Raw genomic sequence first — 23,033 nt, 5'->3', positions numbered from 1 at the left:
TGTCAAAATATCCAGGAATTTGTTCTTTAACAGAATGGTCGTTAAATATACTGGCAATATTTACAAATTCAAAGCCTTTATTGACATACTTAAAGTCATAAGAAACGAGTGACCGGTGAAAAATAATGTTCTTCCAATTCTTAAACCAATGCATACAAACATCATAAACTTAGTCTTCTGTGCTCGTGTAAATTTCGTATAATCGTCAATTTTTTTTCAATCGGTCAGTGTTGTTGTGAAAATATGGCAGGTAATTAAAGTTCGTGTTTTGAAGCCGAAGTTTAACGATTGTCACCTGTTTGTCAACAATTGACGAAAAATAAACAAAAAGGCATGGAAATTGAGCACGTGTTTAACATGTAAATTCAGATAATAGTTTATTTTAAGGACATCCATGCGTATTGTGGTCACCGGATTTTTACGAGATGGGTCACACTGAGGTCACCTTGCATACGGAAAATATATCGGGGGAATTGCTTGCTGGAAGGAAGCAATTCAAATAAAGTAAACTTCTTCTTAATATGAATAAATTAAAGAATTTTCTTCAGAAAAAAGTATATGTACATAAGTTTTACAATGAAAACTATCCATTGAGTTATAAAAAACATATGCATTATTTTTTTTTTGATTTGAGGTTTCTTATGACTTTAAATTTAATAAAATGTTATTTTATGATCTTCAGGGCGATCAATTTTGGGAAATAATGTAGAATAACAACATGCCATAATAATTTGAACAATTTCATACTTAGGACTGCTATATGAAATTGTGTTGCAATCCTCCAAAATTTTATTTAACTTATTAACTGGTAACTAACAGATAATGTCTGCCGTTGTTTTTTTAAATAGAAATTAGGTCCGAAATATTGATATGATTGGCCCGAAATTTTCTTTGATTGCGATTTGTTCTTCGACCGTGAGAACGGTTTTTCACGAACAGTTTTAGAAACTATATCCAAAATGTTAAGATATATTACCAATTCCCGTGATATTATCATTTAGACCGAGAGGGTAAACTGTCTGTAAATTTTTAATCCAATTTAATTCAATAATTTTCCGTGATCGTACAAACTCACGGCCGACACTCGGCTAACCGAGAGATAGGTCGGTTAATCTATATTGAGTATGCGGCTATATCGGCGGTGGGTCTGTTAATCGGGTTGGCTAAAGTCTGTTAAGAGTAAAACTCACAATTTAATGTTAAACTCTGTTAAATATACAGATTTTTTGGCATATTATAAGAATCAAATCAAAAAAAGAAAAGTGTCTGACAAAATGATATCTATCATAGAACATTTTCCACCATTAAAAAAAATGCATAGCCTGCGCAATTTTTAGTAAAACGAAAAGGCGTCGCGCAAGTATGTATTTTTATGCTTGTACGCATAGCAATATTTTAGATAAAAGGCCAAAAACCATTTTTAGATATGATTTCAAGGACACAAAGTAGTACTTTGGTTATAAAAAAATCAATTGTCGTTGATAAATATTTCATAATTGTTATATAAGTTGAGTTATACCACATTTTAATGAATATTAGGGGAATACAGTCTGTTAATGGGTTGGATAATTTAAATCGTGTCAGTTAAGAGTTATTTAGCCACGACAATATTTTTACTACCTTGAGTTTATATTTTCACATTGAAAAAAATGAGATGTACTTGTGACGAAAAAATTACAATACGGTGCAACAGTATCCTTATAGAAAGAGCTCTTTTTTTTTCTTTTTTTCTCTGCATTTCATCAAAGGGTGTGTCACTTCAAATTAGCGTTATATGGACTGATTGGCCGCTCGAATTCGCATGAATTTATTATTTAAGCCAAGTTATCAGTCAGCCTTATTTTTTTGTCTGTTCAAAATCTATAACATCTATGAATCTGTCATGTGTTGCAATGCAGCTGGTTAAATTCCATGCGTTTTCTTTGGAATACTAAGGCTTTTCTACCTCAGGAATAGAATACCTTATGCCGGCGTCACACATTGGCGGATAGACCGGCGTGCACCAAACGTACAGAGAAAACTGACAACGTCGGTATACGTTAGTTGCGCGCCATAAGAACGCTTAAGCCTAGGTCACACCTTACCGGATAGCTCGAACGGACGCCTAACGGATAACTTTTTTTCAATCCGTTCATGTCCGTTAGACGTCCGTTTTTATCCGTTAGGCGTCCGTCCATATCCGTTAGGCGTCCGTTAAGCGTCCGTTTTAGCCGTTGACGTCCGTTCTGTGCGGTGGAAAATTTTGAGCATGTTCAAAACTTTGAACGGACGTTCAACGGATAAAATGTCCGTTGAACGTCCGTTAGGCGTCCGTTTTGTACGGTACTCGTCCGTTTTGTATCCGTTACGTGTCCGTTATGCATCCGTTGGAGATCCGGTAGACCAATTCACCAACGGACGTCTACCGAGCGCCTAACGGACGCCTAACGGATAAAACGGATGTGAAACGGACATTAACGGAAGGATAACGGATAAAACGGATGCCTACCGGATGTAAAACGGACAAATGCCAATTGAAATTTCTCATGGTTTATTGCCTTTAATTTTTAGATGGTTTATTGCCTTTAATTTTCAGAATATTTTGTTCTTCCGTTTTATCCGTTACGCTTCCGTTAGGTGTCCGTTTTATCCGGTACTCGTCCGTTGGATGTACGTTCGACGTCCGTTCTGTCCGGTACGTATCCGTTTCACCTACGTTCAATGTTCGTTGTGTGTACGTTAGGCATTCGTTACATGTCCGTTAGTACACCAACGGACTCCCAACGGATAACAATTTTGTCAACGGATAACTTTTTTTTTATCCGTTAGGCGTCCGTTCGAGCTATCCGGTAAGGTGTGACCGAGGCTTGCGTAATCGTTCAAAGCGCGTTGCATAAGTTTGAAGTACGTCGAAATACAATGGTAAAATTGAGAAAGGAAATGGGGAATGTGTCAAAGCGACAACAACCCGACCATAGAACAGGCAACAGACAAAGGCCACTAATGGGTCTTCAATGTTGAGAAAAACTCAAGCACCCGTAGGCGTCCTTCAGCTGGCCCCTTAAAAATATGTAAACTAGTACAGTGATAATGGACGGACGTCATAATAAACTCCGAATTATACACAAGAAACTAAAAATCATATAAGACTAACAAAGACCAGATGCTCCTGACTTGGGTCAGGCGAAAAATTGCGGAGGGGGGGATAAACATGTTTATGAGATATTAACCCTGCCCCTATACCTCTAGCCACTGAAGGAAAGTAAATACGCTTGATAAACGTTACAACCCGAGGAAATTTGTATGCAGCATAACAAACACACAGCATCCGCCAACATACGTTCCTCAATGCTTTTCAATTTTGTTTTTGGCCTTTTAAACATTTTTTTCGAGCGTCACTGATGAGTTTTTCGTAGACGAAACGCGTGTCTGGCGTAAATATAAGGCGCACATATCAAATTTCAATCCTGGTATCTATGAGGAGTTTATTTCCGGTATGTATTTTCCTTTGTACCGAGTCATCATTCTCATTTTCTGCCGCCTAAGGAAATGTCTGTACCAATTAAGTTCTAAACCGTGGTTCAAAACAAGAAATAGACATTAGTAAGGTTTTTTTTATATTAGTGTTGGGTGCTGATTTAATGTGTAACAACAAGACAATTTTACATTCCTGTAAATCACAATTTTATAATATTAATTTTATTTTTCGAGTAATGATGTATTCCTATGTTATCGTAAGTCATTTAGTCGACTCGCAGTCCACAGACGTGTTTGTTTTTCTATCGAGTGACATTCAAGGTGGTGTAGAGAAAGGTTGATGTTGAAAGGTTTGTCTATTTTTGTTTGCATTATAAACATATTTCAGTTCATTTGATAAAAAAAAATCAAAACATTACGAAGTTTATCTCTAATTTATGTGCTTGTTAACTATGTAAATGACAAATTGGTGCAATTCATATCAATGAAACAGAATCCACATGATATATGCGACCATTCTTTGATGAAATTAATATTACTTTGATTTTACACTTTTTAAAATTATTTCTATCAATTATGAGATTCCACTTGTGTTTCATTGTTCATGTTCTGTTTCCATATATTCTAGCCACTAATCTTCAGCCTATCCCTTTATTCAGAAAACACCCCATATAAATTAAATTATACTAGTAATGTCATTCATAACTCTTAACAGACCAATTAACAGACCGAGTTTTATACATCCGACCCATTAACAGACCATATTTTTATCAATAATTGATTTATGTCACCAAAATAGTTTTTCGTGTAGATTTTTCACATATTGATGTTAATGTGGTAGACAAACATAATGCCAGTCTGTTTTCGATGTTCAAAAGATTGCATGCTAGTAAACTCAATAAACTTGTCATTTTTGTGTACATTTTGTGTGTGTAAAATGTGTATAAATTTACCGATGAGTAACTCGCCTTTTCATTTTATAGATCGTTTATTGAAGCTAGAAAAAAAAAGAATTACACCACTGGATTCAGTACTCCAAATCATTTTGTCAGACATGAATAGCTTTTATGATATAAATATAATGAAAAAGTTATACAATGAAACAAAATGACCTTGCACTGATTTTCACGATAACACCTGATTAACAGACTTTAGCCAACCCGATTAACAGACCCACCGCCGATATAGCCGCATACTCAATATAGATTAACCGACCTATCTCTCGGTTAGCCAAGTGTCGGCCGTGAAACTTTGAATGCGATTCACCAGGCTGTTTATTTACTACTTCTAAAGGTTGAACTGCTAAATATTTAAAAGGATGGTTGTGCTTCTTAAGGTGTTGGTAAATGATGCTTTTGAATTTATTTGGTCTTTTAAAACGATACAGATGTTCTTGAGTGCGTTTAGATAAATATCTTCCAGTTTCTCCTACGTACTGAATACCACACCCCGGTTTGTTTCATGTGAGTAAATAAATAATACTGTTTGTTTTTCAAGTAAAATCAGTTTCAAAATTTAAAGAAAATGTGCGACCATTAAACGTGGACCTTACCGTATTGTTGATGGAAAGACGGGGACATGTAAGTCATTTTTTGGCGTGACACTTATCGATAGAAGGGTAACCACGATGTTTATTGTTAAAAATGTTAGCGATGGTAGTATTTTTAGATAACAGATTGAGACGTGTAGATCATACCCTCTGAACAAGTTTAGTATTTAGTATTACTGGGTCGATATCAATGCTGGTGGAGATTTATTTCCCCGAGGGTATCACCAGTAGTCAGCACTTCTGTGTTGACTTGAGTTATCATTGACATGTTCATAATTATAAATCACTGTTAACACGAGTATAAGCACATCCTGCTCCACATATGGCACGCGTCGTGTTGCTCATGTTAAAACAAATTCGGTAAATAGTATAATTCGGTAGGTCACATTCATGAAAGGGAAGGGGATTTTTAGTAACGACGTAAGGAACATATCCGATATCATTTGTGAAACGGTTATTCCATAACGGTCAACAAACTCGTGGTAGCATCCGTAAAATTTACAAAGGGATGATTTCAACTTCACCATAAGATAAGATAAGAATTTTATTAATCTAATCAAGAACCCATAAAGGGCATCATCATTTACAACACAATATGATTGGAAAAAGCAAAACAGAACACTAATACCATACTATAATGTTATGGACAGGATCAGAGCCTAACACAACATGTGTTTTATATAACTATTATATTAAATCTCATAGCAATAAAATAGTGTATTACTTCATATATTTTGTTCACATCTGGATCTTATTTCTAAACCTTTAATAATGTAATTGCCTAGGCACATGAGAGTGGTAAATGCTCATATGAACCATATTAACTCTTGGTTTAATAGCTTCCTTGTGAGCAGCATTCCTCTATCAAGAAAATCATAATAGGAAATGAGAGCACGGGAATATCGTACCAATTGGGAGATATATACCCCGTATACAGGTGCAGCTGGAATGTTGCTACTTAGAAATAGAAAGTTCACAATTGTAAAGCTGAAATCATCTCTTTTTTCGTTTTCAACCGACCCTCATTGTCAATTTCTAGATGTAAGTCGTTATCTCTAGTTCGATGGGATAGATGCGTTCAACAAAGTCACCAAATTTTGAATTATTCAGTGAAAGAACATCATTTATTATGACTAATAATAAAGTGGAAAGTAGAGTTAAAGGATATTGCAAACTTCTTATCTTTCTTCCTAAGACGTTCCTGTATGAAGTCAGCCTCATAATAATAAATAAACAAGTCGGCAAGAAGAGGGGCACAATTGGTTCCGATTGGAATGCTGACAGTCTGTTGAAAAACACGTCCTCCAAACGTAACAAATATATTGTCAATCAAGAAATCAAGCATCTTGATAATGTCAGTTTCAAAGAATGTTTTGTTTGAATCAGAGTGAAAGTAGGATTTATCCCTCCCTAAGACAAGATACGTTGGTCGTTCTGTTTTATGAAACAAAGCAATACCAACTCTTTTAATTTGTTTTTTACTTTGGAATGAGGAATACTTGTGTAAAGTGTAGAAAAGTAAAATACTATTTGAAGATTCAAGAGAGTAAGATTGTATACGTACTCTAAAGGACAAGGCAGTTTCACAATAACTTTGAAGCCCGTCTTTGATTGCTGATATTAATAATTAAGAAAGAGGGTATATGTTGAGTTTCCAAGTGAACTGTCAATACCTAATTCTACCTAATCAAGCAGTTAATGCAATGAGTTTTACAAACAAATCGATGTTGTTTTGGGGATTTATCTGCGTTCTTTTATCTTGACTCGATTTTCCCTTTAGCTAATCCTTACAGCCTGGGTTGATTCTTCTGATAAATGCATTGTGTTAAATTCCATATATTTATGTTGAAGGACCCCTTACAGATTTATTTACCCCCCCCCCCCTTTAAAATGACTGGATCCGCCCCTGCACCGTGATTACGGTAGGAGTTCCAAAGTAAAATTGAGAATGGAAATGGGGAATGTATCAAAGAGACAACAAACCGACCATAGAAAAAACAACAGCAGAAGGTCACCAACAGGTCTTCAATGTAACGAGAAATTCCTGCACCCGGAGGCGTCCTTCAGCTGGCCCCTAGACAAATATATACTAGTTGATGTTCAGTGATAATGAACGCCATATACTAATTTTTAAATTGTACACCGTCAAGAAACTAAAATTAAAATCATACGAGACTATATATTTCCTATATTAAAAACCTTTTGAATTTTGCTCTACATTATACTATAAATATGTCCTCTACAAATAGATTTATTTTTGGTTAAATAGTTGATAATATTCCCCTAGGACTGAGTATATCTCGGAGTATATCAATGAGATCTAGGAGTATTACAAACCTAGAAAATCTCACAATGGACGAACTTTTGGATAATTTCAAAACAAAGGTATTAAAAACCATGGAAGAGTCAATCCCTACTAAAATGATTAATAACACGAAACAAAAATTACCATGGATTAATAAAGAAATAAAGTCACTGATTAGAAAAAGGAACAAATTGTTAAAAAAAATGAAAACAGACTCACATAGTAAAATAAATGAACAGTACCGGGAAACAAAAAAGCTGCTTCAGAAAGAGACAAGAAAAGCTTACTGGACATATCTGGAAAACATTATTTGTTACGACGAGAGCTTACAAATCTCGCAAAAACAGAAAAAATTTTGGAATTGTATATCAGGTCCACCAAAAAAGACAGTTCAGGAGTTGCACCATTAAGATCTGAAGGTATGCTGGTAGACGACACAAAACAAAAAGCTGAAATACTTAATAAACAATACCACTCTGTTTTTACACCTGAAAATGATAAAGAACAAATACCAACTCTTTCCGACAACTATCCATCTATGGCAGAAATACATGTAACACCAAATAGCATAGAAACACTTTTGAAAAATCTTGATCCATCTAAAGCTACAGGTCCAGACGAAATACCAGCACGGATTCTTAAACAATTTGCACCAGAATTTACACCACATCTCGCTTTCATCTTTAACACATCTTTTTTGAAAGGAGATGTACCAACAGACTGGAGACAGGCAAATGTGATCCCTATTTTTAAAAAAGGCGAAAAATATCTAGCCAGTAATTACAGACCTGTCTCTCTAACATGCATTTGCTGCAAACTGCTCGAACACATTGTTGTAAGTAACATACTAAAACATCTGGACACACATAACATCCTTGTGGACAATCAGCATGGCTTCAGATCAAAACGCAGCTGTGAAACACAGCTACTTACTTTAAGTCATGAACTACTTAGTAACCTCCATAATGGTGTACAAATTGATCTTATTATTTTAGACTTCTCCAAGGCATTTGACAAGGTACCTCACAAAAAGTTATTAAGGAAGATGGATAATTATGGCATAAGGGGAAATACCTGGAATTGGGTATCAGCCTTCCTTAGTAACAGAACGCAACAGGTTGCCCTTGACGGAGAGGTATCTAGTCAAATGCCTGTGGTAAGTGGAGTGCCCCAAGGCTCAGTTTTGGGTCCACTACTTTTTCTCATCTTCATTAATGACCTACCTGCAGCAGTAACATCAAAAACACGCTTGTTTGCAGATGATTGTATCTTATACAGAAACATAACAAACAAACAAGATATTTGTACCATACTACAAAATGATCTAAACTGCCTAGCCAATTGGGAAAAAACTTGGGGTATGCAATTCCATCCTGAAAAATGCAACTCCCTCACTGTAACAAGATCACAGTCACCATTCAAACATGATTATGTATTAAAAGGCCACATCTTAGAATCCGTCAGCACTGCAAAATATCTTGGTATCACCCTTTCTCACAACATGTCTTGGGATACACACGTACATAAATAATATAACTTCAAAAGCAAATAAGATCCTAGGCTTTCTAAAAAGAAACTTGAAAATAAACCAGGAAGAAACTAAAAGTTTGGCATACAAATCCATGGTACGTTCTAATTTAGAATACTGCTCTTCAGTTTGGTCACCTCACACCCCAAAACAAAAAAACAACATTGAAAAAGTACAAAGAAGGGCAGCACGCTATGTCACCAACAGATACCACAACACCAGTAGTGTTACTTCCATGATTGACCATCTTCAATGGAAGTCACTTGAAACTCGCAGAAACATCAATCGAGTCACTATGCTTTACAAAATCTCTTTACCTTTTACCACAGCCGGGCAAAAACACCAGATTCACTAATCCATTACAATACCAGACATTTAGCACAAGAACAGACTATTTCAAGTACAGCTTTTTTCCATTCACTGTTGTACTGTGGAACTCACTCCCACAAAACATCATCAGCGTTAACTCCCTGGATCAGTTTAAAATATTGATCCAGAGTCAGTATATTTAGATATCTAACCTGTTTGTAAATAATGTAAATGCGTTAATTTTTGTTTTGTTTTGCACAAAATTATTTTGGAATTATTGCACAAAATTAGTTATTATATTTTATTAGGTGTCTGTTTGCGATGCGCCGGGCGACGTATAGCCATCAATGTGCTGATGATGTAGATGTAGAATGATCATCAATGCGATAAGTCACAAATGCCGGATTTATCACCGACTCGACTTTCTATTTATCTCATTAACATCCGGTCCTTTGATTTGCGTGGTCTCGAAATGGCTACAGCTGGTGAACCTCAGAAAAAAGAAGTTTTACCTTTTGTCTACCAATATCTGAAAGATTTATGTTTTGATGGAGCAAAACAATTAAAGGAAAAGTTCAAAGTAGTAAGTTTGAAGTGTTTAAAGTTCCTCGTATTACCATAGTGAGAGATCTGCATCAAACTTCCGAGGAAAACAGAAAACACGTGGTTGTGTTGTTACATGAGCACGCGAGTTCCTCGATCTGAAGGAGGAGACGTATCTAGCCTACTTCCATTTCTTTATGGTTCTATGTGTTCTTCATGGCAATCAGTCAGAAAAAATGGATTCAAGCATATAATTTTGGCTTAAATCTGACCAAAAAAAACTACTTTATTATAAATACAAAAAGGGGGAGGGTCTAGGTAAGACAAAGTATATCCCAACTGAAGAGATGCAGGTCGGTTGGGAAGTTGGTAATTTCATACCTGATCTGGATTTTGATATGAAAGGCAAACATTTAAAATTTGAAACAGTTGATATAAAGAAAAAATATACCTGATTTATAAATTTTTAAAAACTTTGTAAACAAAGTTATGGAACCCATCAACCAAAAACCCTTGGATGACCAGATGGTAATTTTAGATCTGCAGTGACATCACAACATGTAACTGACCAATCAATGATTAGAATTTGTGTTATGTAAACAATGTTGAGAGTAGTGATAGTTATCAAAGGTACCAGGATTATAATTTAATACGCCAGATGCGCGTTTCGTTTACATAAGACTCATCAGTGACGCTCAAATCAAAATATTTATAAAAACAAACAAGTACAAAGTTGAAGAGCATTGAGGATCCAAAATTCCAAAAAGTTGTGCCAAATACGGCTATGGTAATCTATGCCTGGGATAAGAAAACCCTTAGTTTTTCGTAAAATTCAAATTTTGTAAACAGGAAATTTAGAGAAATGACCACTTTATTGATATTCATGTCAACACCAAGTGTTGACTACTGGGCTGGTGATACCCTCGGGGACTAAACGTACACCAGCAGTGGTATCGACCCAGTGGTGTTAATAGTTATGAGAGGTGATGCGAATAAAAATCTTCTAGATTTTCCATAGACTTTAATACAAATTGATTTAATTGATATATGATGATATAATCGTCAATATAAATAATCAGTAATCACCTTCAAATAGATGAAAAATCTAGAGGATTCCTGTTCGCATCACCCCCTGAAAAATGTAAATGCCAGGATGTCAGAATCTGAGAATAGAGAGCTATCAAATTCTGTCCTTACATGAAGCTAAATAAAACTGAGAAATGTTTCAACGTTTAGTCTTTTATAACTATACACATTTTTTTGTTTTGCAGAACCCACCACCTAAAGGTTCACCAAAGCTGGAAGACGTTTACACAACATGGCAGAGGTAATGTACCATATACATGAGATAATGCACTTCATTAGAACAATTCCTTATTTTTTTCACCAGGTCTCCAAATTTATGAAGACATACAGTGACATCATGGACATTGCTAGATAAAATTTTCATTATTAGGTCTCCACTTTTCCTTGGAAAGACCTTTAGATTTTGTTCTGATTCTTATTATTATTATTATTATTTTTTTTGGAATATGATATCGTATAGTTATACACTTTAAAAATTGACAAAGGCGTAACCAAATACTTTACGTTGTAAGAGTTATCTCCCCAAACACTGTTTTTCTTGTGGCAACTACTTCTTCGCAACCATAACAGATTACGACAAATTTATTTTATCAAATTGCTCATTACATTTTCAGGATAACGATTTTAATTTTAATTAAAGCTATACAGAGACTCCACATGAGAGTTATTCCCTCTTATGTATTTGATATAAGCGAAATACATTTCTAAGTGATTATTTCATAAAACTTCTCACACAGGCCAAAGGGCGTATCATGTGCTCATGGCGCAGCTGTTTATTAACAATTTTCATAAATTTGGTAAATTTTGGTAAATTTTTATAAAATGTTTTTCTCTGTAACTACTAGTACTGGGCTAAGTGCATTATAGATATATATATTGTTAACAGCAAGAGTGATTAGTAAAGTAAAATGGTTTCACAGGGGTGGGCCAATATCTACAAATGCATCACCATCACCAAAACACAATTTTGAGGGATGTATTTTTCCATTTTTGTCCTTTGTTTAATATGCACATAGACCAAGGTAAGTGACACTGGCTCTTTAGATCCTATAGTTTAAATTTTATTTCCTGCTTAAATCAAAATGTTGTCGAAATGTACATACTTGAAGTCATTGTATGCATAAAAAAAATGCAAGGTTTTCTAATCACTGAAATTTGTCTTGAAAAGTGATTTTAAAATTGGTCACTGCTAATTGCTCAAGATTATTATTTCAGGCCCTCCCTGTAATTAATCTTCCCTACTATTAATGTAATGTATGTTAACCATTTTAGATTAACTAAATAATCTGGGTAAAACTACTTGAAGAAATACGAAAACTGTGCCAATATTTTATCCAGAGGAAATTTGGACAAATAATTTAATTTATTGTCAACTTAACAGACTTGATAGCAAAACATCCAAAATTAGTATACAACCTAAAAATATGTTTCTTTCAATACATATTTTATTTATATAAATGTAATATATATTTATTGCAGTTCTAATGGAAAGAGGAAAAATGGAGACACGCCCACTTCTGGTAACAAAAAGGCGAAGACTGAATCATCGTCAGATTCCTCAGACAGCAGGTACTTTATCATGTTTACATACAATGTAGATTGTAGATAGTAGAATATTGCCATAATTTGCCGTAATCTTTGTGTGTTATCCCATGTTTTACCATTACCTGAGTTAGGATTGATGTGTATTCAGACATGAAGATTTTAAAAAGGTTATGTCTATTAGTAATAAAAAGAATAGAAATGAATGGCCAAGATTTTTAGATATTTGACGAATCAAAATATGAAAGATAAATATATCAGAGATTGGAAGGCACATACAAGTTAGTCAATAAAATTTCAATTCTAATTGAGCTAGGCAATATGTGTCGGTGATCATGGTGTCATAACCTTCATCCAAAATTAATAAAAAACAAATCTTTTTTTTTATATGTAATCTGTAAACTGTTCTCATAGCATCACTATTTCGAAGATGTTATTTGCAAACAGGGTTTCCGCTGGCGGTCGCCATTTTCGCAATTTGCGAAAAAATAATAATTGTGGCGATTAAAATTCGTCATTGGCGAAAGAATTTGGCGAAAGAAATATATAAAACGATTTATTTTCAGCCATCTTGTTTATTTACTTTTTTCGGGTTTCTCTGAATTTACCAATCAGAGAATACTCGGAATTCACCTTGAACTCGTTAAGATTTTGACAGAAAATCAATAATCAGCTGATTGCACTCATAGCTATCGACATCAAAGGACCAATTAATAAAGGTGTTGATTGTTATAATATGACAAAATGATATGATTAAATGGCTTCTGTCACATGTCACAAAAGGGAACTATTAACCACTTTGCGACGCATGTGTTAATTTTGAAGCAAAATTTTTACGCTGCCTCTCCTTCTTTTAATGATAGTCCAGAAAAGAAAATTGTTGTTATGACGGAAAATGTTCAAAAGCAAGAAAGGTCTCTGATTTAGAACTTTATCATTTAACTTTCATATAGATCATTGATTTGAGTGGGTACTCCAAAGTCGTTTCAGTGGCACACATGTTTCCAGCATATAGTTTTACTTATTTACGATGGTCTAGAATAGAAAACTGTCGTTATGAAGAAATATATTCAAAAGGTTGGCATGAGAGTAACTCTTCAATGTAATGACTACACCTTACATGAGGGATCAATTTCAAGTGATAAGATGCTTCGTTTTGTAAAAAACACTTCTTATTTAGGGGGGGGGCTGAAAAAAAGGAAAATTTTAAAAGAAAAATATATTGTGTTACTTGGCGAAAAAAATAATAAAGTGGTGAAAAATATATTGTTTTGGCGAAAGAGGTGGCGAAAAAAATAATTGACCCAGGGGAAAACCTGTTTGCAAACATCAATAAAATATGAATGCTTGCAGAATTTTAAATGATATATTCCCAAGCAGGCTCACAAGGTATTCATTCTGATAAAGTCTATCAAAAACAAAAATGCCATTTTCTATAATTCCATAGGTCCAGCTCGCCAACAAAATATAAAAAATAAATAATTACAAATGTATACAATATTAATTTTCAGTGACTCGGAAGATGAAAAGGCTCAAAAACCCAAAGATAAGTCCCCAGCAAAGAAAAGAGGAAGACAGTCATCAAGCTCTAGTTCCTCCGATTCGTCTGATGATAACTCTGCTAAAAAACCAGCAGTGAAAAAAGTAGCTGTAACGCCAAAAACTGGTAACAAACCTGTTGTTGCACCTAAGAAGAAGGCAAACAATGATAGTAGCGGTACATCTGATTCTGATGCAGATTCTGAAAGCTCCGATAATGAATCATCAAAAAAAGTTCCTGCCAAGAAAAAACAGCCATCATATAACAATGTACCACCACCAGGAGCTGTTACACCAAAAGGAAAAAGTCCTGCAGCAAAAAACAAAAAAGTAGAGAGTAGTTCTAGCGATAGTTCATCTGATGAAGAGGATAAAAAGAAGGCAAAGAAAGCAACAACATCTGTCACTAAATCAACTACTCAAGCCAAGAAAAAAGCTGAATCAAGTAGTAGTGATTCATCCGATAGTTCTGAAGACGATAAACCTAAAACAGCTGCGAAGGCAGCTACACCTAAAGCAAAGGCTGCTACTCCAGCGAAGACACCAACAAAAAAAAAAGCTGAATCTAGTAGCAGTGATTCTTCAGATAGTTCTGAAGACGATAAACCTAAAACAGCTGCAAAGGCAGCAACACCTAAAGCAAAGGCTGCTACTCCAGCGAAAACACCAACAAAGAAAAAAGCTGAATCTAGTAGCAGTGATTCTTCTGATAGTTCTGAGGATGATAAACCTAAAACAGCTGCAAAGGCAGCTAAACCTAAAGCAAAGGCTGCTACTCCAGCGAAGACACCAACAAAGAAAAAAGCTGAATCTAGTAGCAGTGATTCTTCTGATAGTTCTGAGGATGAGAAACCTAAAACAGCTGCAAAGGCAGCTACACCTAAAGCAAAGGCTGCTACTCCAGTGAAGACACCAACAAAGAAAAAAGCTGAATCTAGTAGCAGTGATTCTTCTGATAGTTCTGAGGATGAGAAACCTAAAACAGTTGCAAAGGCAGCTACACCAAAAGCAAAGGCTGCTACTCCAGCGAAGACACCAACAAAGAAAAAAGCTGAATCAAGTAGCAGTGATTCTTCTGATAGTTCTGAGGATGAGAAACCTAAAACAGTTGCAAAGGCAGCTACACCAAAAGCAAAGGCTGCTACTCCAGCGAAGACACCAACAAAGAAAAAAGCTGAATCAAGTAGCAGTGATTCTTCTGATAGTTCTGAGGATGATAAACCTAAAACAGCTGCGAAGGCAGCTACACCTAAAGCAAAGGCTGCTACTCCAGCGAAGACACCAACAAAGAAAAAAGCTGAATCTAGTAGCAGTGATTCTTCTGATAGTTCTGAGGATGAGAAACCTAAAACAGCTGCGAAGGCAGCTACACCAAAAGCAAAGGCTGCTACTCCAGCGAAGACACCAACAAAGAAAAAAGCTGAATCTAGTAGCAGTGATTCTTCTGATAGTTCTGAGGATGAGAAACCTAAAACAGCTGCAAAGGCAGCTACACCTAAAGCAAAGGCTGCTACTCCAGCGAAGACACCAACAAAGAAAAAAGCTGTATCTAGTAGCAGTGATTCTTCTGATAGTTCTGAGGATGAGAAACCTAAAACAGCTGCAAAGGCAGCTACACCTAAAGCAAAGGCTGCTACTCCAGCGAAGACACCAACAAAGAAAAAAGCTGAATCTAGTAGCAGTGAATCTTCTGACAGTTCAGAGGATGATAAACCTAAAACAGCTGCAAAGGCCACAACACCTAAAGCAAAGGCTGCTACTCCAACCAAGACACCTATCAAGAAAAAAGCTGAATCTAGTAGTAGTGATTCTTCTGACAGTTCGGAGGATGATAAACCTAAAACAGCTGCAAAGGCCACAACACCTAAAGCAAAGGCTGCTACTCCAGCGAAGACACAAACAAAGAAAAAAGCTGAATCTAGTAGCAGTGATTCTTCTGATAGTTCTGAGGATGAGAAACCTAAAACAGCTGCAAAGGCAGCTACACCTAAAGCAAAGGCTGCTACTCCAGCGAAGACACCAACAAAGAAAAAAGCTGAATCTAGTAGCAGTGATTCTTCTGATAGTTCTGATGATGACAAAAAGAAAACAAAAAATGCATTATCACCTAACAATAAATTAAATAATTCTAAGACTACTAAAAAGGATAGTTCAAGTGATTCAGACAGTTCAAGTGAATCAGATTCAAATAAGAAAAGTAAAAACACGTCTGTTAATAATAAAAAAGTGAACACAAGTGTAAACAATAAGTCAAAGAAAGACAGTAGTTCTTCTGATTCAGACAGTTCAGATTCAGAGAAAGAGAAAAAAGTCAATAAATCAATGAACAATTCTACAGTGAAAACACCAAAACAAACACCTATTAAAAAAGTGGATTCAGACAGTTCTTCTTCGTCTGATAGTTCTGATTCCGATTCAGGAAAGAAACAGTTAACATCTACACCAAGTGTTAACGGCATGGTGAACGGGAAAGGTGGCAGCAGTTCTGGAGAAGACTCTGGTGTGGCAATGAGTAATGGGAAGGTAATTGTTTTGATAAGATTGTACCATACATTAATTTGTAAAACAACTGTTTACTTGCAAATTTTCTCATCAAATCATTGACACTGTCTGATTCAGTGTTTGAATTTGTTGTTTATAATTTCTCCCTCAGGAGTTTTGTACATGTGAAATACTACAAGCAGGAAGGATACCAAAAATGCTATGCAATTGTTAATAATTAACAACACTTAATATTAAAGAGTGCTATCTGAGACAAGACAGCAAGAGTGTTTGATTTATATTTAGAACCAATGTTTAAAAAAATATTGAAATAAGAGGTTCATTTGTTTGACACACTTTCCCGTTTTAGTATTCTTTTTTTTTTTAATTCAGGCTGAGAAAAAAAATATGAGTTTCCAGTAACCTGACGACCCTGTTTTTTTAGCTCTGAACCTAATCTTTTTATTGGATCTTCAAAAGAAAAAAATGGTATCAACCGACCCTGTTTTTGACACAGGCTTCTGTTAATTGACATTTATCTAACTTGCTTCTACTGGCACAGAAAGCCAGTAAAACATTTTATTAATGTCAAAAGGTATTCCAAATAGGTTAAAATTCAAGAAATTTGCACAGCAGGTGCTTCATAAACATTGCAAATGGCCAACTTCCTGTATTTGAAACTAATTACAGATCTGTACTTGGAAAAACCATGATATTTTTCCTGTTTCGTTTACAATGACAAAAAAATCCGACCCTATTTTCAAAATGATGTTACCGGAAACACATATTTTTTTTTAGGCCTCATGAAAATAGCTTTTTTTCAATGTGAATAAAGATGCATTCATTTATTTAATGTTTAAAATAAGAGCTCTGGTCTGGTCTGGTTACAAAGTTATATCTTTTACATAGAGAAAGGACACTTATCTATAGCTATATTATCAAATTATACATGTTACACTGTACTTGTCTAAATTCTTGTAAATAAGATTAATAAATTATGCCTTTAAAAAAATCACCAAAATTAGCTTTTTCATGTGGATAAAAAGATATTAGAAATTCTTTAATGTTGCAACATACAATGTAATCATAAGTTATCACAAGTAATCATGATTACTTTAAAGAAAAGTAATGTAATGTAATCAATTACATTTGAAATAAGGTGTAATTGTAATGTAATCCATTACATTTTATTAGCAAAGTAATTGTAATTTAATTGATTACCATGATTACATTTGAAAGTAATCAACCTCATCCCTGGTCTGGTATGATTTCCAATAAGACAAGTATTCACCAACGTTCTAATGAATTTGGTGTAGGCAATTATAAGCAGCCATACAACCTTCAACAATGAGAACAGCCCATACTGTAAAGTTGGTTAGGAAAGGTTTTAGAGCTCTTTTGGCACTATGTAAAAAATGTCAACCTGGCAAAAAATAACATTTATAAAAAAAATGGTGCATACCAATGAGCATATGTCTGATAGAATAGTCAACGTTTCTTGTGTTATAATAATTTTCATATTTTTTTCTGAAGGATGACAACACGCCGTCCAAGAAGAATTCCAAGGGAGAGGTAATCATTTAAACTATCATTTATTTTTGGTGTGTTCAATATTAAATTTTTAGCCAGTGTTACATTAAAAGACCAGTGTGAAAAATATATAAAAATATCAATATACTTTAAAACATATTTTATCGATCTAATTATTATAAACATAATTAAATCAAACAAAGTCTGTCATATACATGATATAAGAACGAAAAACAAAACTGCTAAAAGCACTAGGTAAATCTTAGAAAGTAATTGTTGATACACAACCATTGCATGTTAACTTGGATCATATTCTTATTAAGAATTCTCTAACAAAACTTAATACAAATAGAGAGCTTTATAAATTATAAACAAAATTCCAAACTGATTTAATTTGTGATAAATGACTTTTTTTTTACAGAACAAAAAGACTCCATTTAGAAGAGTACAAACAGAAGCTATAGACGTGGATCAACGACTCAAGGACAACTCTTTTGAAGCCAAGGTAAATAATCAGTAGTCTGTTGGGACAGTTCACATGTACTTATGAAGAGCACAGATTAATACCACCATTGAATTCTCATTATAGGTTTCTTTTTCTTCTACAACATATTTGTATTCCACCACTGTCTCGAGAGAGAGAGCATTAAGTGTTACCCTAGTCTCAACCAAATGTTATGAGTACACAATGCTTACTACCACAATATTTAAATTAGGGTGCTGTCACTTTTACCATTCTCCAACTATGCTCCTTAAAACATCACATGCTAGTTTGGGAATCAACTTTTATAGCAATTTAAATCAATCGGGTTAAAGATAACCCAGTATCATTTGTTAGTTTTCAAACTTTCAAACAAATTATGGATGGGACCGAACTTACTGCTGGTGAAATTAAGAAAGTTTGTAATGTATGATTGCTGAATTTAGTTTAACCAGTGATATCGGCATAAATACAGATTCCAGCCTTGAATCTGAATTATTTTATAAAATTGAGAATGGAAATGGGGAACGCGTCAAAGAGACAACAACCTGACCATAGAACAGACAACAGCAGAAGGTCACCAATAGGTCTTCAATGTAGCAAGAAATTCCCACAGGCGGTAGCTTCCGTCAGCTGGCTTCCAAACAAATATATATACTGGGGGTCTCATTGGGGGGTTCCGATCCAGGATCCCGCTTACTGTTTTGTCAGATTCCCGTATCCCGCTTACACTATGTACGTAAGCAATTTTCATTTTTTGTCATTTCCCGGGTCCCGCAAGACTTCATTTCCCATTTTCATGCCACAATAATTTGACATTCACGTGTCACGCTTACAAAAAATCGGCAATCCCGCGTCACGCTTAGACCCCAATGAGACCCACTATACTTGTTCAGATTACACAAGAAACGAAAATTAAAATCTTGTTTATTTCATTTTTCTTTCAGTCTGGTGCTTATGGGTCCTGGGGAGAGAAAGCTAACAAAGACCTCAAGTTTACAAAAGGTAAATCGTTTAGACATGAAAAGACAAAGAAAAAGAGGGGAAGCTACAGAGGAGGAGCTATAGATACAAGTGTTCATTCTATAAAGTTTGATGATGAATAACATTTATTTATTGTATGCCAATATCAATGTCATGAAAAGAATTGTATATAAAAGATATATAAGGTGGTTGTCTCTTTAAAAAACAGAATTTTTCATTTAATCATGTCCCTGTTGAAGAACAGTATTATTTATAGGTTACAAATTTCAAGGATTACTCTTCTAAGTTCTTTCATATTAAATCTCCAGATTCTAAATGAATTAAACTAAGGTTAAGTTTGAATAATCATGTGGTGGTACCTTTGAATTTTGTAATACTTGTAACGATCCCCCAAATACAAATGTAAGGAAAGTATTTTTTTTCATATTGGAAAGTTCAAAAAATATTTAATAATTTTTATTTATATTTATCTGAATAAAAACAGATTATTTTTTTTATCCCTACCATATTTCAAGGTGGAATTTTCTTTTTATTTTATATCCTTGTTATTTCCTTGGTGCTTCTTTGTTATAGAAATGAATGTTTTTTTGTGAAAAGAATTCACTATTTTCAGTGCAATAGCAATGAAGTCATTTTTACTTAACTATATAGGTCGTATAATTCACTGTTTCAGAATCTATTGCATTTTGGGTAATAGTTCCTATATAACAAAGGACATTTAACCAATGATGAATATGCCCAAAAAGGCACAAGCCAGGGCTGACCATGCAAGCGCTGTATAGCCAGTCAAGGTCGTTAAAAAACTTGCATCATTAATGATGTAAAAATTATTTATTTAAATGCCCATAAAGGTGCAAGTGTACGAGGGCTTTATAGCCAGTGAAGGTCATTTAAAACACCTATAAAAAAAGTTCATTATGGGGCAAATAATGTAATTACCCATAATTCATTAGATTCTGAAACAGCAACTTGAGTGATGTTTGAAGTATGTAAAAAAAAAAAGCCCCAACAATGAATCACACACTGACTATCATTTATATGGAGATTTTTGTGTTATGCTGTTTTATCATTTTATATGTCTTTATTGTCAATCAACATCATACAATTTTAAAAAGTATTTGATTGTTACATGTCTGATTAGAAAAAGTTCATTTTACCTTAAGTACTTTTGTTCATATCATTCCCAAAATGACATTGTAATATTTTTGTTTTGTATATTAAAATTAGAAATGTTGAAATAATGTGTAAATCTCATTTGAATTTCATTGGTAACGAATATAATGTACTGCAGGTAATAGGACACATTTCTTAAAAAGTACAGAAGTGTTGACTTAGTCAATTTGTAATCATGTTATGATCAATTAAGCATAAATCCAAGCCTGTTAGGGTACTATGGATTTATTAGATTATTTGTCATGGGATAATAATGTCCATGCTTTTTTACATGGTAGGAACAAGTGTTTTACCTCTTCCATTGTATTTTCAACAAATACCATACTTCATCGAGTTCCCTGTAGTAAAAACTACTTGGACAGTTTTCTCTGATACTACTGATAGAATATTAAGTTTGTTCAGGGGAAGGGAAAACATATTTTTCATAGATACTATTAATAGAATTGTTCTGTTCACATCTAGATGTACATTATTTTATTTTCATACTTCCCAAATATTTTGTCTGGTGTAACAATAGAACTTGTCACGAACAATTGATTTGCATGAACAGAATTCTATTGGACTGTACTATACATTTGGTACTGTAATGTTAAACAATGGAAGAGTTTAATTTAAGAACTGAATGTATACTTGTACTTTGTTATATTAAAAGATCATAATAAACAGGTACACAATGAACTAGTCTTTCTTTTTTATTTAAGAATAACTGAGAAGTATCTTTTGAACTCGTTGACATTTGGCAATAGGTTTGGTTTTCCGCCATTTCGTTTTTTATAGTAGCGTCACTTTTATCTTTCTTGAGATATGTCCATTTATAAAGTTATATGAAAGCGGGGGCATCACCTGTGTCCCATGGACACATTCCCAATTTATTTGTCTAACAGTATATTTTAGTTTTCAAGCTAGAACTTTTATATAGCGCTGAATGCAGGAATACAATTTATGGTAATGTGCTTTTTTTCAGAGTTTTTGTCTAACTTTGAAAAAAAAAAGAAAATGTGGTATAATTGCCATTGAGAAAACTTTCTGCAAGAGACCAAAATAACACTAGGTTACAACTATAGGTCACTGTATGGGCTTCAACAATGAGCAAAGCCCATACCGCATAGTCAGCTATAAATGGCCACGAAATGACAATGTAAAACAAGAAAAACAAGAAAACTTGCGGCCCAATTTATGTGCAAATAATAAATGAACGAAAAAAACAAATATGTAACACAAACAAACAACAACCACTGAATTAGAGGCTTCTGACTGGGGAGAGGCACATACATCCAGAATGTTGCGGGGTTCAACATGTTAGCAGGATCCCAAATTCCCAATCCTCCCCCTAATCTTGGATAGTGGTGTAACTACAACATAAAAACCAACTATAAAAATCAGTTGAAAAAGGCTTAACTCATCAGATGGATAAAAATACAAGTGGATGTGAACATGTACTTGTTCATCCCAACAACAAAAAGACACTAGGTTCAGATCTGGGAGTACTGACAGCTAGTTAAAAGCCTTTAACAACTAATAAAAAAAATCATGCATCTAAGACTAAATTATCAATCCGTAACATCCAACATCCAATGGATTTCGTGTAAAGATTTCATAAACAGTCAAGAGAAAAACATGACCTTGTGCAATACCAAGATCATGACCTTGTGCAATGCCAAGATGCCGGTATCGGCAGATTGTATATCCATGAATGTGTAGATGTATATAAAATACAAGTAATATTTAGTTCGGTTTTAATTTACTGATAAAATCAATATTTATATCAATAAAAACAACATTCAATGATATTATTACAGTGTTGAATTGGTAACCTTTTAGAATAAGTTTATTTAAAGGATTGACAAGTTTACCAGGATTGTTTCTAATTTTTCAGGCACGGTTAACATTTCCTTAAATTTGTTCATTGTTGATTGACTTTTAGTTTCCTCTTGCGATATTTTTTTCATTTCTTTGAAGCTGTGGCCAAGGCATATAATACTATCAAATCAGAATTTCAGGTCTTAAAATTGTTCATGCTGATGTTTTTTAAGATGTATAAAATTAACACATGTGGTAGGATTGTCAATGAGACACATAATGATGAAGATAATAGTGAAAAATACCAAAGGAGCATTCAAGTTAAAAACAAATTGAAAATGTCATAATGGTTGAAAAAGACATACAGATAATCAATAGTTTACAAAACATTTTCCCCAAGAAGAAAAAAAATCTAGCATCCTAAATTAAGCAATTAAGCATCTATGTGTGCCTATCCCAAGTCAGGGAGGAGCCTGTGGTTCAGTGATTGTAGATGGGTCATATTTGTTTCAAGTTCCCCTACCATCAAAGTCGAAGGGGACTTAAGGTTTGCACTTCGTCTGTCAGTATGGAAAATCAGCTTTTCGCATCACTTGTCGTCCATCGTCGTTATCTTTTACAAAAATCTTCTCCTCTGAAACTACTGGGCCAAAATCATTATTAGGGTATCTAGTTTAAAAACTGTGTCCGGTGACCTGGCCAACCAACCAAGATGGCGGCCATGGCT

General features: G+C 34.4%; 1 protein-coding gene across 2 annotated transcripts; it reads left to right on the top strand.

The window, feature by feature from the left end:
• Window positions 1-9,569: 9,569 nt before the first annotated feature.
• LOC134687153 (nucleolar and coiled-body phosphoprotein 1-like) lies at window positions 9,570-21,184 on the top strand. 2 transcript variants are annotated; one of them, XM_063547178.1, is made up of 8 exons: window positions 9,570-9,730; window positions 10,962-11,017; window positions 12,256-12,345; window positions 13,830-15,598; window positions 15,695-16,380; window positions 17,872-17,910; window positions 18,290-18,373; window positions 19,297-21,184. In XM_063547178.1, the coding sequence occupies exons 1-8, from the start codon at window positions 9,620-9,622 to the stop codon at window positions 19,453-19,455; spliced, it is 2,994 nt and encodes a 997-aa protein (XP_063403248.1). In that variant the 5' UTR covers window positions 9,570-9,619; the 3' UTR covers window positions 19,456-21,184. The 2 variants fall into 2 exon arrangements, with proteins under 2 accessions (XP_063403248.1, XP_063403246.1); XM_063547176.1 differs by having other exon boundaries at window positions 13,830-16,380.
• The last annotated feature ends 1,849 nt before the right edge of the window (window positions 21,185-23,033 follow it).

The sequence above is a fragment of the Mytilus trossulus genome, chromosome 10 (assembly GCF_036588685.1).
Source record: "Mytilus trossulus isolate FHL-02 chromosome 10, PNRI_Mtr1.1.1.hap1, whole genome shotgun sequence".
NCBI classification, from domain to species: domain Eukaryota; kingdom Metazoa; phylum Mollusca; class Bivalvia; order Mytilida; family Mytilidae; genus Mytilus; species Mytilus trossulus.
This window is presented reverse-complemented; position numbering and strand designations above follow the sequence as displayed.

Coding starts and splice junctions, on each gene's coding strand:
- LOC134687153 (XM_063547176.1), top strand. CDS start 9,620: ATGGCTACAGCTGGTGAACCTCAGAAAAAAGAAGTTTTACCTTTTGTC. Junction 9,731..10,961: donor TAAAGGAAAAGTTCAAAGTA/GTAAGTTTGAAG, acceptor TTTGTTTTGCAG/AACCCACCACCTAAAGGTTC. Junction 17,911..18,289: donor AGAAGAATTCCAAGGGAGAG/GTAATCATTTAA, acceptor TTTTTTTTACAG/AACAAAAAGACTCCATTTAG.